This window comes from Pleurodeles waltl, chromosome 5 (genome assembly GCF_031143425.1).
Source record: "Pleurodeles waltl isolate 20211129_DDA chromosome 5, aPleWal1.hap1.20221129, whole genome shotgun sequence".
NCBI classification, from domain to species: Eukaryota; Metazoa; Chordata; class Amphibia; order Caudata; family Salamandridae; genus Pleurodeles; species Pleurodeles waltl.
Window position 1 is genome coordinate 1,766,133,643 of NC_090444.1, and position 16,602 is coordinate 1,766,150,244.

General features: G+C 45.8%; 1 protein-coding gene across 2 annotated transcripts in view; it reads right to left on the minus strand.

Moving 5' to 3' along the window:
* EPHX1 (epoxide hydrolase 1) overlaps positions 1-16,602 on the minus strand; it is a 162,579-nt gene that overhangs the window by 18,682 nt on the left and 127,295 nt on the right. For both annotated transcript variants that reach the window (XM_069236188.1, XM_069236189.1), the window contains exon 7: positions 7,132-7,343. In XM_069236188.1, the coding sequence (XP_069092289.1) occupies positions 7,132-7,343 (212 nt within the window). The remainder of the gene's footprint in view (positions 1-7,131; positions 7,344-16,602) is intronic.

Sequence of the window (16,602 nt, forward strand, 5' to 3'; positions counted from 1 at the left end):
TTGTGTAAGTTTACTAACTATTTTGAAATACCTGCACACCCCATACAAGAAAATCAAAGAAAGAAAATTGCCACTGTATCAAAAATATAGGTTTCCTCATTTGTACACCATAAAGAATCCATAGCTGGCAACAACTCACCTTTTGAATGGGGTGGGTCAAGGAACAGAGCTTTTCATTTTATTTCAAAATGTACAGACCAATGTACATTTTTATTCAGCCTCTTTTGACAGAGATACGTATGCAAGTTCAGCAAATGAAACCAGCTATCAGCATCCACAGATCGCTTCAGTGTAGGAGTAAAACACACCAAATTCTCAGAACAGCAGTGCAACGCATCAGTCCTTGGGAATGAAAGTCACCCCCAGAATTGTTGTACCTAACACTGCAATCTATCTAGATGTGGATTCGGGACACCCCATGAAAGATGTAGGTGGGCGACGCTGCCCTCAATTCACCATGCGATGGATAGTGCGATGGACAGTTCAGTATCTTCTGCCTGTGTAACTATTCTAATAAACATGTAATTGGGGAGCGTTGGGTATAAAAAGTGGTCTTTTTGTTACCCGAGTGTATGGACCTCAGGCATCTATAGGGGACAGAATGTGTAAGTGAATGATCAAAAGCACTGAACTTGCACTGGGAGTTCTAGAAAACATTTCAAGGTCAGGTTCCAGAAGTGGTCTTTGTGGGGTCAGACAGATAGCGCCTAGACATCTGGATAAATTACAGCTAAAGTGTTTTAGAGGAAGAGTTAACAGGTATTCGGTGGCAATGATGTTGCACCTAGATAAAGGCTGTCTCCAAAAACAGTAAGAACAGGCAACTATACTTGAAATCTACACAACAACATTATTACACGCCAGCAAGGCTACATGTAATTGGCCTTAGAATGGAAGCCACTTTTTAAAAAAATATTAAGTTTTAAATCGCACAAACGTGGCCCAAAGGCATTGGGGCACTTTACATAAGCCACAGGCTACACCACACATTTTCAGGCACAGGGAGATTGAGTGATTTGCTCACTATAAGCTGATGTTGAGCCGAGGCCTGGTCTCGAAGCTGGTTCCCAACTTCCAAGGTCGGCAGCTCTGGTCATTAGATGTACATATTTCTGAGCAGAACTGCTATACAAGGCATGCCACTGCCCAGATGCAGCAAACTACTGGGCTACAGTACAGAAAGAAAACTGAATGCAATCACCAACTACGAAGTACATTTCTCCCTGCTGGACACACTACTAGGCTCCTTAAAGGAAACAGACTTCAGGTAGGCGCTTCACTACATTGGCACTGCTGACGGCCAAGAGCAGGGCGGCAATGTGTTAGGGAAAGGGACCCCACCACTGACACAGAGGACATGGTTTAAAGATCTAGGCCCAGATTTACTGACGCTTTGTTATTTTTTAAAAACAAACCGCCGCAAAGTATTTTGTTGGCGTTTAGTGTCCAACGCAAATCAGAATTTGGGTTGGATAGTTTCCCATCGTAACGTAAAGTGACGTTGTGCACTGTTTTGTGTTACTTTGCATCAGGATGACGTTCCATGAGCGTTTCGATGAAACCACCCATGGGTTTTGATATAAATTCCTATCTACAAGAGTTTGTAGACAGTGATTTGCGACAAAATCTTACGCCTCCTGAGGGAGCCGCGAGGAGAAAGAAAAAAATGTTTTAATTTCTTTTCATTTTACCTACTTTTACCTACCGGCACTGTAGGACACACATACAAAGAAGGAAAAGTGTTAAAGGATATTTTTTGTACTGGAAGTATAACAACTATTCCTTAAGTAACGCAGACACCTTTGCACTATGGCGCGAGGGTGCGTGCACTAGTGCACCAGCACAGGGGGAGAGGAAACAGCATCAAATCTTAGGAGATATGGCACAGTTCTGCTCTTTCCCGCAACAAAGTCCAGGAACTTTGGTTGCCGCACTGCGTTGCGTGAATTGTTCATCAATCTAGGCCCTAATGTTTTGTACTGAGACAACAGAAATGCATACGTCCATATTTTCCCCTGAAAATGACCCTGAGATGTTTGGGCCCACTGAGATAATTCCTACTTACGCAACAGCAAACATAGCAGCATCAGGGACGGGGAACAGGCCCTGGTATTAAGATGAGATTGGACTTGTGTAGATTTTTATAAATGTAACACTGGAAAAGGAGTAATGGAAGGCAATTAAAATGATATAACCTCTGCAAAAAAGATAAGCAGAACCTTAACCTTTTGTGTCAAACTGGAAAGTGAATTTATACAGAACTGTAAAGATTATGAATGCTGCTGGTTACATATTTTGAATGTATTAATGTGCTTCTGTATATTGTGTGTGTGTATATACATATGTATTTATATATATATACACACACACACACACACACACACACACACACACATGTATACACACACACACGTATACAGAGAATATACGACGATATTTTCCCCAACAGACCAAGAAATGGCGGTGTTATTAATTAGAAGTGGATTTTGAGTATATTTGTGTCAGGTTGTGCCCATCCTTATATGTGGGCATGGGTAATTATCAGTAGGTGTGTGGATCAGTTTGTTTCAGCATGTGATTTTATTTTTGTATGTGTGGTTATACGAGCTATTCAGTTGATTTTTCGATACAATTGTACACTTCCTTGAGAAGTTAAAATATCCATAAGTGACACCCGAGCATCTATGGTGTACGGGCACATTACAGTCGCTGGCATGTTGCGTGTTGGGAGCCCGGTCCATTTTTAGGTCGAGCCTAGCAGCGCGCATGCGCTGCTCTCTCCACATGCTCTAATATTTTTCTTTAGGCTTTCACCGCGCCCATCACTTTCACTGGTTCCTTGGCTTGCCTTTCGAAATTCCTTTGGTTTGGTAGGTAAATGGTTGCGTTTGTCCCACCTTGAGGCTGGTTTGCTACCGCCTTAAAGACTGATCCTGTTGCATGGATTCCTGCACAATCAGCCATATACCTTACTGATGTGCACTATTTTTTTCTTTTGCTTCCCGCTCCACGGCAGCATGTTGTTTTGGGCATTTTGCGGTTTGTTGTTGCTGTTTCTTTGCAGTGTCTGCGCCCATCCACTGAAGGTATTAGAGCGCTTCACATGAGCACCTGTTACATTAGAGATTGAGACATTCATGTTTAGTAGGCACGGGGAGATTACGTGATTTGCCCACAATCACGTGATGTTGAGCCGACGCAGAGACTAGAACTCTTTTCCCCAGCTCCAAAGTCGGCAGCTCTGACCATTACCCTACATCCTCTCCCCTAAACACTGCTTCACAATCACGGCTGTTTATAGGCATCAGACAGTACATGGAGGCTGTGTGAGGGGTTGCATCACTTCATCTTATTTTGTGTGCGTAACTTTTTGAACGTAGGCTCGGACATTCATCCTTACAAGGTTTTGTTTGGTTTAACACTAATTATTTAAACCCTATGAGGCAGTTCGCCTTGTGCATGCACCATGAGGCAGTTCACCTTGTAGCGTGCACCACTTGACTGCATCAAACTATTACCAAAAGTTAATAACGGCAACTAAAGGTTCCTAATGAAGAGGACAGCTTGGCTGTTACAAAATCAGGGAATTCCCTTAGGACTGTAGTTGTGTCAGTTGCAGGCCAGGCGGAAACCCAGCCTTTCCCAGCCGCGCACTGGCTCGTTTAGATCTCTGCAGGATCTTATATTTGGCGCCCCAATTCCTTAATTAACAGTTATAAATATAAACGCACTTTAGACGCTGAATTCTGAAGCCGGACGCCTCCCAAGGCCTGGACTGTCACCTCTTCTTTGAACACAAAAACACCATTTCCCCCCGGAGGCGCTCCCATTTAAATCGATTGGGGCCTTACTGCGCATGCCCAAGTTACTGTCAGCCTTGGAGAACAGGAAGTGTGCGCAGGGGAAAGCAGCCCAGACCCTCACCTCTCCAAGAGTCTCAGAAAAAAACTGTTTTCTTTCCTTGTTTGGTCTTAATTACTTACACATGCCCATCCATTTCTTCAATGTCAGGGGAAGCTTTGAGGAATACAGAGCACTAACCTTCAAACACCTCTTTCGGTGGTGATTAGGGTGGCTGAGCCAGGGAAGGTTGCACAAGTTACGGTCTCTAGTCGTAACTAATGCGCTACGTAGGTGTTGCTACAGTTCTCACCACCAAACTACCCACCCAGCTTCCTCTCACTACTACTGAGTATGCGACTTTGCAGTTTTCCCTCCTTCACTGGACCTCACGAGCTCTTTCTCACTTCTACAGACAAGATGCCTTGTAATGGGCAGAGCTGCTGACTGTAGAACTGACAGACCCGGGTCGAGTCTCGGTGTCACCTCAACATCCTGTGATTCTAAGCGAATCACTGAATTTCCCCATGCATATAAACCAAAAATAGATTTGTCCTTGTGTAATTTAATTTTTGCTCATGTAAAGCTCTTTTTGTTGGTTGCACTACAAGTTTTTCATTCCACTCTTCCCAACCTCCTGTGTGGTCAGCAATGGTTTCATGCGGCCTTTATACCACGCATCTATGGTTCCCAAGACAGGAGCAGCTCCCCTGCACCTCAGATCCCAAAGGTAGTTCTGCCTCTATGTCGTACGCCTCGAGTCCTAAAGGCACTGCAATCCCCCATGCCAGGAATCTCCAACTCTGATGTCAGTGCCCCGCCCCTTACATACATCTCCGATCCTCAAGCCATCGCCACTTCTCATGCCATACATCGATTTAAGTCTAAGGTAGTGCCAGCACATGCTGTTTTCTGTAGGTTAGATCCGGGCGTCCCTGTGTTTAAAGCTCTAATCTACCTGACGTTGTGTCACCTGTGGCGTTTCCGGTCGCACACAGGACCAGAAACTGAAGTTGACCCATTGGGTAGTCTGATAATGTGCTGCATGGGTAAACGCTTATAAGGTCCCAAAGGCGAGACCTATTGGCTTTGCAATGCTTGTCATCATATGGTGTGGGAGAGTCCCGTGATTGCGAGCTACTGGGACAAAATCATAGGGGCCCCGGCCAGGGTGGTGGGAGTCCCATCGACACCTTCCTTTTGCCATTTCTACTGGGAGTCCTGGAGTGGGTGTGTGATGCTGGGGAGGAGGGAGCCAGGATCCTCAGGGGGATCAGAATGGCGCTAGTGCAAAGGGATATCGCCAAAGGATGGCGGATGCCTTCTCTGCCCCAGCGGCAGACAAGCGATTGACTAGTGCGCAACGCAGGAGAGGGCTGTACATGAGACCAGGGGTTGTCACAAAAAGTATGCAATAATGTACATGTCTCTTCTGTTAGATGCTTAAAAATCAATAACATTTTGTTTACAGAAAAAAATATCCCTAAGTGAATCTGTTAATTAACTGCCCTAGAGTGGACCACTGCAAGAACAAGCCTTTACTGTACCAGTCTATTGAAACTTCCTATAATTCACTGGACACAACATCAAAAGTCAGATGTCCCTCGTTGTACTCCCCAAATGGGGCATGTTTTAGGGTGAAGGGACTGCAGACCTAACATAAGATGCCTGTGGTGTGAAAACCTTTTTTTTTTTTTAAGTTAGACACCGGGTTAAACACATGGTGGGTGCAGTCACTGAGTGTGGTAAGCACAGGCCACACATGAGGTCTTTGGTTGGATTTTGGAAGGTGTGTGGCGGTGGGAATAAAGCCTAATGGTGAGCACTATCCTTGCTTGTGGTGGTTTACATGATGAGCTTGAGAAACCCGTATACTCTGTTGGCTGAGAACTGAGTATGGCAGATCAGTGATGCTACTGAGTAAACAGGCCAGCGGTGCCTGGGAGTGAGCGCAGTGGGTGGAGACAGCAGAAGCTGGCACCAGATCCTGCTCCTTGAAGGATGGTACCCATTCTGATTATGGCACCTGCAGCTCCAGAGCGTCTTCCAGTTAGTTCTTGCTAGTACAGAACCTCACAACATCTGCGCAGGAGTCCGCTACATGGGGCTGCCACGTGTGGTTGCAATCTCCATCATCCTATGTCAGGACTGGTTTCATTTTTCAGCTTTTCTTCAGTGACCGGTGTCACCATTCGTTTCGCGTGGGCACCTTACCTACTTTTCCTGACCTTCTCTGGGCCTCCCCATGTGATTTGACCTTTCGCCCAAGACCCTGGTGTAATTGGATCACATTTTACAGGCTCCACATGAAAGTAGTCACCTTCAGTTATCACCTTCCAAGCTCCCCGGACAGCTGCTCATCTTCCATAGGTTCCCTGTATAGAGTGTTATCTCCTTCAGGCTTCCTGTATCGCTGGAGAACTTGCATATGCTTACGTGTAAATGGCCACCTTCTCAGGCTCTCCGAAGAGCTAGATACTGTTCCAAACTACACAGAGTTGGTGCCCCCCCCATGTGATTACTGCTCTCCATGTCTTCCATCAGTGGCAGAACCTACCTCCCTTTGCTTCTCTTTGGGAGCAACAAACCTGACCTTGTAACCAAATCCTCAAAAGGGACCACCCCGATGCGTACGCGCCTACCTTAAGGGAAACACAGCTTTTTGACTCTGTTTCCACTGAACACGAATGTGCAAGTCTGGTGAGTCACTGTTTGATGGCTGATCAGTATTCCATACTCTGAAGGTGACCAGTGATCAGTTTCGAACTTTGGTCGCAAAATTCAGATTTGCCTCTTTCATCCGCGCTTCCAGTCTATTTTGAACCTCAGACCTAGGTTACATGAACATAGATATTTACTGAATATGTCATTTCGAGTTTCTGCTCCTGAACTCTGGAATTCTTTGCTCTCTCCAACTTTTCTTTGGACTTTGGGTGATAATGCACAATAGCACAAGTGCAAACTCTAAAGTTAATATAACACTATCAGATGTTCATGCCCATAAAATAACACAAGCTCCACAGGGTTTCCTAAAGAATCCAATCTCAGGGTTGTTACCTTACATTGCCACCCTCATGCTTCCAGCCCTGTAGATCTGCACATCTTACCAGCAGTGAAAAGGAGACCCAGCACTTTTCAATGTTATGGGCCCATGGCTATTTGAGGTCTAGGGGTTGGCCCTCACGACTTGTGGACCAAAAAGTGCCATAAATTGCATATATATAATAAAGGAAGAAGGTGCGGTTTCAAATCACCTTGATCCCCATTTTTTTTTTTTTTTAAGAAGCTTACCAGCAGTGTCGGGCTTCGTTGCCTGGATATGCATGTAGCCGCTCTCCTTCACAATGTGATACAACACCTTTTCCATAAAAGGGAACATCCGCTGGACATCGACATCTCGCAGGCCGAAGAGTCCAGGGAAGTACTTCCCGAACAAGATAGTGAAGAAATGAGATGGCCCCTGTGAGACGAACACCATATTCAAGTGGAGGCCTTTCACATGACTGCAAGAAAGGAATTGTATATACATTAAGGATATCACCCCATAACCATATTGGATCTCAAATGCAAATTGTGAAAACAAATTGTGGTCCTGATGTGGTGCCCCTTCTGCAATCTATCTTTCCTTTAGGTAACAGTCCTCTGACATACTGCGTGGTGCAAAGGTGAACCTGCCAGATAAACAGAGGAACACACTCATCTCCCTTGGTTTTTCTAAATGTTAAACTTTGTCCTTACACCTCTTGCGAATGACATTGCTCTGTGACACTGAGGGAAGCTAAAAAATGATAGGAAGAATGCCTGAATTTATCTTACCTACCAGTAATAACTTTTGCCCATTCCAGTCCATAGTTTTTGCTGGCAGTGCCACCACATACAGCGACAAACTGATGCAAATTAGCATTGATTCTTCTCCAGTAGGGACAGTCCCCTGTGAACTGACAGGCTGCGCCTTCTCCGGATGAGACGAAAAGAAGTCGCAACCCAGCTTCAGCCTTGCGGAGCCTCATCACTGAAGTTTACCCTGTGTCTTTGGGTACTGGGAGCCTGGAACCCACATCTGGGTACAGCCATCGCACTTAGTGCAACAGCCAAAGCACTTGAATTAATCTCAGCCAGTGGCACAGTGGTAATTACTCTGGGCCACACTTCAGCCAAGCATTTTTTCTCAGTGTGTCACTACATGCAGGAACCAACCTTATGCAAAACAGCCTTAGTCTTGCTCCAGTAGAAACAGTCCAGCCCAAATGGCTCCTCTGAATGTGAAAAAAGCAACCCCAGACCAGTTTCAGCCTTTTTGGTCTCATCCCTGAAATGCAATTTGAGTGCTACTGCTGAGTGAGAATGGGAGCAATATGTGGGCATGATTGTTGCAGTTTCCTGTCTGCCCTGAGGTTTAACTGCATGACAGTATTATTACACCACTTTTTAAAACAGGGGCAGTCACTCCAATCCTGTGTTTTAATGAAAAGCACATAAGGCAGGCAGTGGAGTCAATTTCTTGTAACAGCACAGGGCTAAATTGTGACTTGAGGGGAACTTATAATAATACATCACCGTAACCTTTATACCACAGTCAAATCACATTTTCATCTTGGAATTTGTGAAGTGCCATCTTCAGTAGACTTCAGGTGGAAAGAATAGTTGAAGAGGCCACAGCCTGGTAAACCATCTTGCGAACTTGCAATCAGTGCCTGTGGCATCAATATTACTGCATCTAATACCGGTTACAGCACCCCCACCACCCCAAAAAGGCAATACAGCAATCTCTGACTTATATGGAAACACTCCATAACACAGAAACGCCAACCAACCAGCCATAACATTACTTGCTGAGCCTATCTGCATATAAACAGAAAGAATCCCTGTGAGATATGCACCAGAACAAGAACGTGTTCTACCCAACCTCACCTCACATGCTCTGGCAATAAACTGGACCTAGTTAATTCCACAATCTGTTTTTGTTTTCCAAATCCCCTTTTGATTCATTATCATTGGCTGGCTCCCACATCACTCTTGTTTCCTTGTTGGTCAGTGCCTCCTCCTTGCCTCCGCCCTCGAGCCGGGGAGCCTGGACCAAGTACTGCTTCCAGTGGCCAGTCTCCTTCCACTCACTGCAGGTGCATGCTTTTGGAGGTTCTTTTTAGGTCTCATCTAGGCAGTGCATGAGCTGTCTCTTCGAGCATGTGACCCTCTCCTGGAGCATGGCCCCATTACTTGTGCCCTTACACTGCTCGAGCTTTTGGGAGAGTACATCTTTCGTAGCTGGTCTATGTATGCTTGCTTCCCCCTCCCTCTTCGTGCTGTGCATATGCCTTTATCCCGTCCTCTGACTTTTGTTGCAGCTTTTTATATAGTGCAAATTTGACCCGAATGTGCTGAAGCGCTTTACACAAGGACACATTCATTTTGTGTAGACACAAGAAGATTAAGTGATCTCCCAGAGTCAGAGGATGTTGAGCCGGAATCAACACTCAAACCTGGTTCCCCAGCTTCAAAGTTTATGCCACATCCTCTCCCCTGACTTGCTCGCAGATCTCAGACTGCAGATCTTGCTTCTGGGGTTGTAGTCCCAGAAGGCTGAGTTTCCCACTGCAAATGCTGACGTTATTTATTTCTGCACTGAGAAGCTCTGTCTCAGAGGACTTCGAACAGGGAATCAAGATGACATATTGGTCCCCAAGGCAAATGCCATTTGACATCTGCCATGTTCAATTTAGCTGTATAATCTTAAAGTTATTCTATGGAATCAGATGAAAAATATAATAAAAGCAACATGCAAACCCTTGAGACACAAAGTCACAATTACCTATTTTAGTGCTTTGATGTTGGACAAACAGGCTCTGCTGAGTGGGAGACGAGGAAAAGGTGAACGGCTTGACATGCTCATATTGTGTAGGCCGAGGAAGATGAAGTGATTTGCCCAGAGTCACAGGATGTTGAGCTGGCACCGAGGCTTGAAAAAGGTTCCTCAGTTACAAAGCCAGCAGCTTTGGCCATCACACCACATCCTCTCCCCTGGCTTGCTTGCAGATTCCAGATAAGCAGGTCTACATTGTGGACTGTATTTATTCTGGCACTGGGAAGCTTGCGTTTGAATCCATCCCCTCCTATGCAGTCCCTCTTATTCTCCCACCCGACACTCCGTGCCTGTCCTCGCCACATAATTTCACTCTATGCCACACAATGCCACTACACATAATTCAACTCCACATCACATAATTATACTCACAATTAAGTGCAACAAAATTCCACTAACACAGAAATCCGCGCTGCATAATTCCACTATACACACGTTTCAACATCTCACAATTCCACGCCACATAATTACAATCTAACAAATTCCACACCACATATTTCCACTCCGGTACATGCCACATAATTCCACTTTACATAAACGCATCCCATTCCACTCCAATCTACTTATTTACACTCCACACAATCCAACTCCAGATAATTCCACTACACACAATTCCACTCCAACCTACATAATTACACTCCCGCCACATACCTACACTCCACATAGGTCCACTCAGCTCCACGCCACATAATTACACTCCATGAAACTCAACTCCACACCATGCCCCATAAATTCTACTCCACGTCACATAATTCCACCCAACACAATAAGTTTCCATGCCACGCAATTCACACCACACAAAGTAATTACACTCACACTACATAGATAGAATCCCTATGTATGGACCACCCCTCCCGATGGGGACGGAATTTTTGTATTCTGGGTTACAATCTCCCTCTGTCTAACAAGCCACGCGAGTAGGCGCCTCGCTTTATCGCCTTCCTTGTGTACCCTAGCGGGTATATCTAGATCCATCATGTGAGCGTTGCGGTCCAAGATCGCCCTTCCCCGGTAGTGGGAGTGTCGTGCACGTGAGGAGAGGGGATCTGAACAGAGGACGTGACGTGCTCAGACACAGAGTGGAGAACATCCCAAGAGGGATGGAGTGAAATGGACAGAGCCTAGTAGTGGCATGTTGTGCTCTCCACACGTCCAGGAGGGACCATGTTGCTCTATGTTTGAAAGCGGGGTGCCTGAAGCCTGGAGGGGGGGCAGAGGGGACGGGGGTCAAGTACACAGCTATAATCACCACTTAACAGCCAAGCCAGGTGTGTCGTGAGTGCGAGAGGGGCTGATAGCTTATCCCAGAAGGAACCCTGATCAACATCAGGGGCGTATGTATGCCCTCAGCAGAATGGGCTTACCATCGAGGTGGCCCTCTAGCAGCACGTATCGTTCCTCCTTGTTAGCCATGACTCCCGATGCATGAAATGGGACCCCAGGTGTCACCACATCAATGCTCCCCATGCGTAGGCTGGGTATGTGTGGCGTGTAGTGTTTCCCGCCACTTTCTACGAAGTCGTGCGAGGTCCTCGGACGCGCTGCGAGTCTAGAAGGAACATTACATTTGCCTTGTGGCGTCATATGTACGAATAAACTGCATAGCGCTTCCTCGCTGTGTGCACGCCTCGGACGTTAAGCGTGAAAAAATAAATGTTCGTGGTCGGCATCATTGATGTGGTTGAGAAAGAGGGGGTCACGGTGGGGCGGGGGATGCGGGGGGCACAAGAAGGCGAACATGTCGCTGATTCCAATGGCTCCAATATCTCGGATACACGCAAGAAAAACGTGTTCGCTCGCTGCATGTGTGAAGAGTTGGGGCTCAGGCAAGAGGTAGAAGTTCAACAAGTCACCTCTGGCATTCTCTGCTGGCGCTCAGGGGTGCGGCTTGCACCTTGGTTGCACGTCCTCTGTGCCCTCAGTTTAACATGTGCCACTGAACTTACAGACCCAATGCCATCAACGTGCTAGCGACGGGCGTCTTGCAACAGAGCGCTCGGCGGATGCTGTGCGCAGTTAGTAGCGATCAGATCTTAAATAATCGCACATTGATACAAAGGAGAGAACCACAACAACATAAAAATGGTCAATTACGTAAGCATGTAGTTCAAATGTGAGAAAAGGATGCTGTAGTTCTACTAGATTGTCTGCAGTTTGTGGAGTTACAGTGGGAAGGGTCTGCGAGTCGGGCTCAGTGCCACCAGACCCCGGGGAGCCCTTGTACGATGTGAGGATGTGCACTTCAGTGTCCCCATCTCTGGAGGCCGCCGCAGAACCCAAGATGGCCGCCGCCTCCGGGGCTTTTCTGTGGTCTCCAATGATTTGAGGTCGGGTCATGGGTGTTTTAGGGTAAGAGGGGCAGCAATCAATGTTGGTGTTGTGTCGCATCTGAGGGGGATCCAGGGCGACGCAGGGTTTTCCCACCATCCAACTGGTCCAACCAGTCCCAGGCCCCGGTAGGGTCAGTGAAGAAGAGACTCTTCCCATTAGCGATGACCTTCAAGCGGGCTGGGAAAACGAATGGTGTAAATGTTTCGAACCAGTTTTCAAGAAAAGACAAGGTATCCTGTCCTTACGCTTCCTCCCGGAGACCCAATATTCAGATGTTAGTCCTTCGAGAACGATTTCCCGCGTCATCTGCTTGGGTCTCAAAACACTGCGCCCTGGTGCGTAGATCCCGAATCGCGGCCTGCTGGTCTGTCACCGGAGGTTGTAGCTCAGCCAGTGTCTTTTCCTGGTCAGAGGCCTCCACTAGTTTCTGGTGGTCCTCTCGTATGTCAGTTGGTAGTGACCCTAGGCGGGTCTCCATCAACACCATAGAGGTGGTTAGGAGTGTAGGCATATTCAATGTAAGGTGTGGTTGCATAAATATCCACCTATTCCCTGTCTCAGCAAATCGCTGAATACGCTTTTGCTTTAGATCTTGGCCCCTGATGTTTCCCGGGTAAGTCACAATTAGAATCAGGGTGGTACCTGGGTTCTGCCTGGAAAACTTAGCATTCCTTCTGATGCCATCCTGTTTTGTTATGATCAGACATCACTGGGGTGTGGCATTCATCTTTCAGAAAATGGATGGTTTCAGGTCGGTCTGTGTCTGAAACACTTCTGAGCCCTTTGGCAGACCTTCTTCTCCTTGGAGCCATAAATGTTTGTAGTGAAGTTGTGGTCAGTTGGCTGATGCTGCAGGGTTTCATTATGGTTTAGGAAGTATCTCTATTGACTGCCTTTGTACTGCAATTATAGTTGTTAATGAGCCTTTTGCTTTCTAACTCTTGCTCCACTACCCAGCTGTTCCATTGGTTTGGTGTCTCAGCTAATGTGTGAGTATGTAGTTTCCTGGTTTATGTCGGCTATGTTGTAAAATCCCTTGTGTCCCTTTGCTTTCTCTACTCTCCTGGCTCTATCCTTGGGGTGCTGGAGAAGCTGGGGACCCTTGGCAATGTTTGTTATGGCCTCACAGGTCAAAGCTGCCTCTTGGGCTTTTCAGTTCTTTCATATCCATCGCCACTCCTAAGGTAGGTGCCACCTGTATGACATGGGGCGTGGTATTAGTTGGGCTGAGTATACAATATGTGTGCTATCCTTTTCTATTACAGAGACTTGTCCTTTGTTCAGAGGGCCTGGTTTCTCTCTTACTCCACCTGGTAGTGGAAGAATCTTAGAGTCCCTTTCTGCCAATTCCTCCAATGTAACTTTGTTTCAGTGCTTCAGGTCTTCTGGGCTGGATTTGCTCTTCTGCAGAGGTGATGCTGCATTGCTCGTTGCGCCTTGCATTTCTCAAGGCTATATCTTTTTGTCATCCATGGGTTCTTCTGCAGCAATTTTGTTTGTTTCCGACTCTGATGTACTGAGGCTCTGGTATGGCTTGTTAGATTTCCCTCTGTCTGGCCTCTTGTACACCTTGGAGGACATACCTTGGTAAGAGTTCTTATTTATCTTGGAATGTTTTTGTCTCATACTGTTGGTGTTGCGTGGAAGGAGGCCGTTGTGTTCCTGTATCCTGCCCTTTCCTCTCTATGGAGTCAACAATCCCCATTTGGGGTGCACTGACTAACTTTTAGCTTGGGTTTGGCTTATCATACAAGATCTAATCCTTGCTAAGTAACTTTGGTAATTTGGCTTTGGTTGAGTATCTTCTCGGTTTACATTTCTGAGGTTATTTTGCTACAGTCTGGCATTTCTTGTTGAAGATTTCCTTATCAGGATCTTTTATATTGCTTCATTATGCTGTCTGGCTGCCACGGGGCTCTGGAGCTAGGTTACCTACAGGTATTTTTTTGATTCTTTTCTTGAGCTGCTTCTTGGGGTTTATTTTCTTTCTTGTGCCACGCCATATGGAGTGTTGGATTCTGGTAAGAACTTTGGGGTGGGATCCTTGGTAGATTTTGTGTTGAAAAGTAATCTTGATCCATACTGAAGTCACAGTTTGCTGAAGTTATGACATTTCTGGTTATTGATTAATACACGCAGATTGGGGGATTTGGTATTCCTCATACAGGATGACTGGGATGAGGGAAAGTGGTAATTCCCCACTTACGTCTCTGTAATCTTCATTATTCTAAGTTCTACTCTTCCTCGTCCCAGACCTTACTATTTGACTGGTCTGTTTGTTGGTGTTGTTTTGGTCATGTTAGGAAGAAAGCTGGTAATGTCATCTCTCTCTTGCCTCTCTCGCTACGTCTATCCGGTGCGTCCTGAAAGGAACGAGAGGGACGTGAATCAGTATATCTGTCTGTAGTTTTAATGTTCTCCCTATTTCTGAGATTATATCTCCTTTCGGAGTTCTCCGGGTGTGGAGAATCAGCTCTCTTATTTCTTCTTTCTTTGAAATCTTTTTGTTTGTCCCAGCACTTCTTAGAGCCCTCTTGTGCCTGCTTCGTACCCTCCTTATGGGTGGTACTTTGTACTCCAATTTTTTAGGTTTAGCTCCCAAACTATCCCGTCCTATACTAGCATAGATATCGGAAATTATTTTCGGTAGCTGTCTCTCTTGTTCCTGGTTTGGAGTTTCCCGGAGACACTGGCATATTGCCAGTGCTACTGCTTCCCCTTTAATATTACTTAGTATAATTGAGGATACGGCGTCAAAGTTACGCATTAATTTCATCCCCAAATCCAGGGCTGGTGCAGCCCCATGCTCATTTTGTATTTGTTTTAACACTTCCGGTAAATTGGCAAGTGTCGGGGTACCATGTGTGGTAGTATATATGGCAGCAAAGACTGTACCCCAATGTGGCACAGTCTTCCACTGAGGGAAGCATCCCAAAAGGCAAGCACATAGTGAGCAATCTGTTTTTCCTGTGGTCCCGTATGGGGAAACGCAGCTTCCAGCTGATTCGTTTTCTGGGCAATCCAGAACGGTATTTTTTCCCGTTCCGTGGGCACTTTACCCATAATAGTATGCACTGTTTGTGGATTAATCCCAGTAGCCAATTGATAACCACCAGCTACTGGCGGTGCTGGACACGCTAGTGTTGTGTTCAATGTTCGCATTACAAACTGAACCAAGCGTCCATATAATGCCACTAATTCATTATATAAAACTCGTAATTCTGTTATCGGCATATTCTGTATGCCTGGGTGAGGTGTATATGTGGCGAACATAGGCCAGGTAGGTCCATCATTACTTAAGGGGCCTAACCTCACTCTTCGTAATACATGTGGTAGGGCGCCTTCAAACCAGTTCTGATGTTCCTGGTATGTGAGCGATATTTCATGATACTGGAATGCTTGGTACCGTAAAGGTACGTTCGCAACTTCATATGTGTGAAATGTGTGCGTTCTTTGGTCAACCTCAGGAAAGGTGACCCAATAGTAAAATGTTTCTGTTTGGTATGCTTCAGTAGCTTCTATTATCAGAGTAACATCCCCGCCCTCATCTGTAAAGCCATGCGTTAAATAAATGTTGTGTTAGTGCATGTCTAGCATTTTCAGGAATGTCTATGGTATCAGCCATAGCTGTTTAGAGAAATGGAACACCAGATAGGGGAAGTATTTTCCTTTTATGAGTTCGAGCTCAAACAACCTACAGCTTAATTGGGCGTTAACTTTTCAGCTGAGGAGGATTCTCCCAAAGACCACGGACGTCTCTGTATAATGGTACTTAGGGTATCTGTTTGTCTGTGAGACAGTGATAGTCGGGGTATCCGTAAATTAGTGCCTAAATACCATCGTTGGTGGCGCCATGTTGTAGTTTGGACTCTTGCTCTGGGTAAGACTGCTGGTTAAAGGATGACTGTACTTTTGTTTGTAGGCGACTGCGTCTTTCCTACAACAAGTCGCAACTGTTGTCCCAACCTTACCGGCTCACTAGCAGCACCTCACCAGAAACATAATAGTAAAAGGTGATTTATGGCAGCCGTTTACGCATGGACTAAAAAATAAGATATCTCAGGAAATGCCATGGTTAAACGGAGATTACCCTTTTCTCACAGATATATTATGTCTCATACAAACACAGGCAATGACACAGATGCAGTGAAGTTATAATAGTTTTTATTTAACATAACTGCAATTTGCGATAAGTTGCATGGACTGCAATGATTAGGATAATGAATATAGCAAGTAACAGTATTGTGAAGACGAGAGTCATTGTTACGAACACCCCCATCATTTTGCAATACATGAAAAAGATATATGAGGTGGAATATGCCCTAATACCCCAATGTGAATAGGCCTAACCTCCTACCTAAAGGAGAGCTGGGTTCGTTAAACCTAATCTGCCAAAGCCGTGTCCATGAGAGGAGCCCCCAACCCTCGTTACCTTGGAATGAGGTCTCTATCTCAGACTCCACAGGGACACGAAGACTGGGTCAGCGTCGAGACGACTTCAGCATCATTATCAGCGATGGTGGCGATGCCCTCTGGTCGGAATCCCTCTGATTATCTGTCTAAAGTGTGAT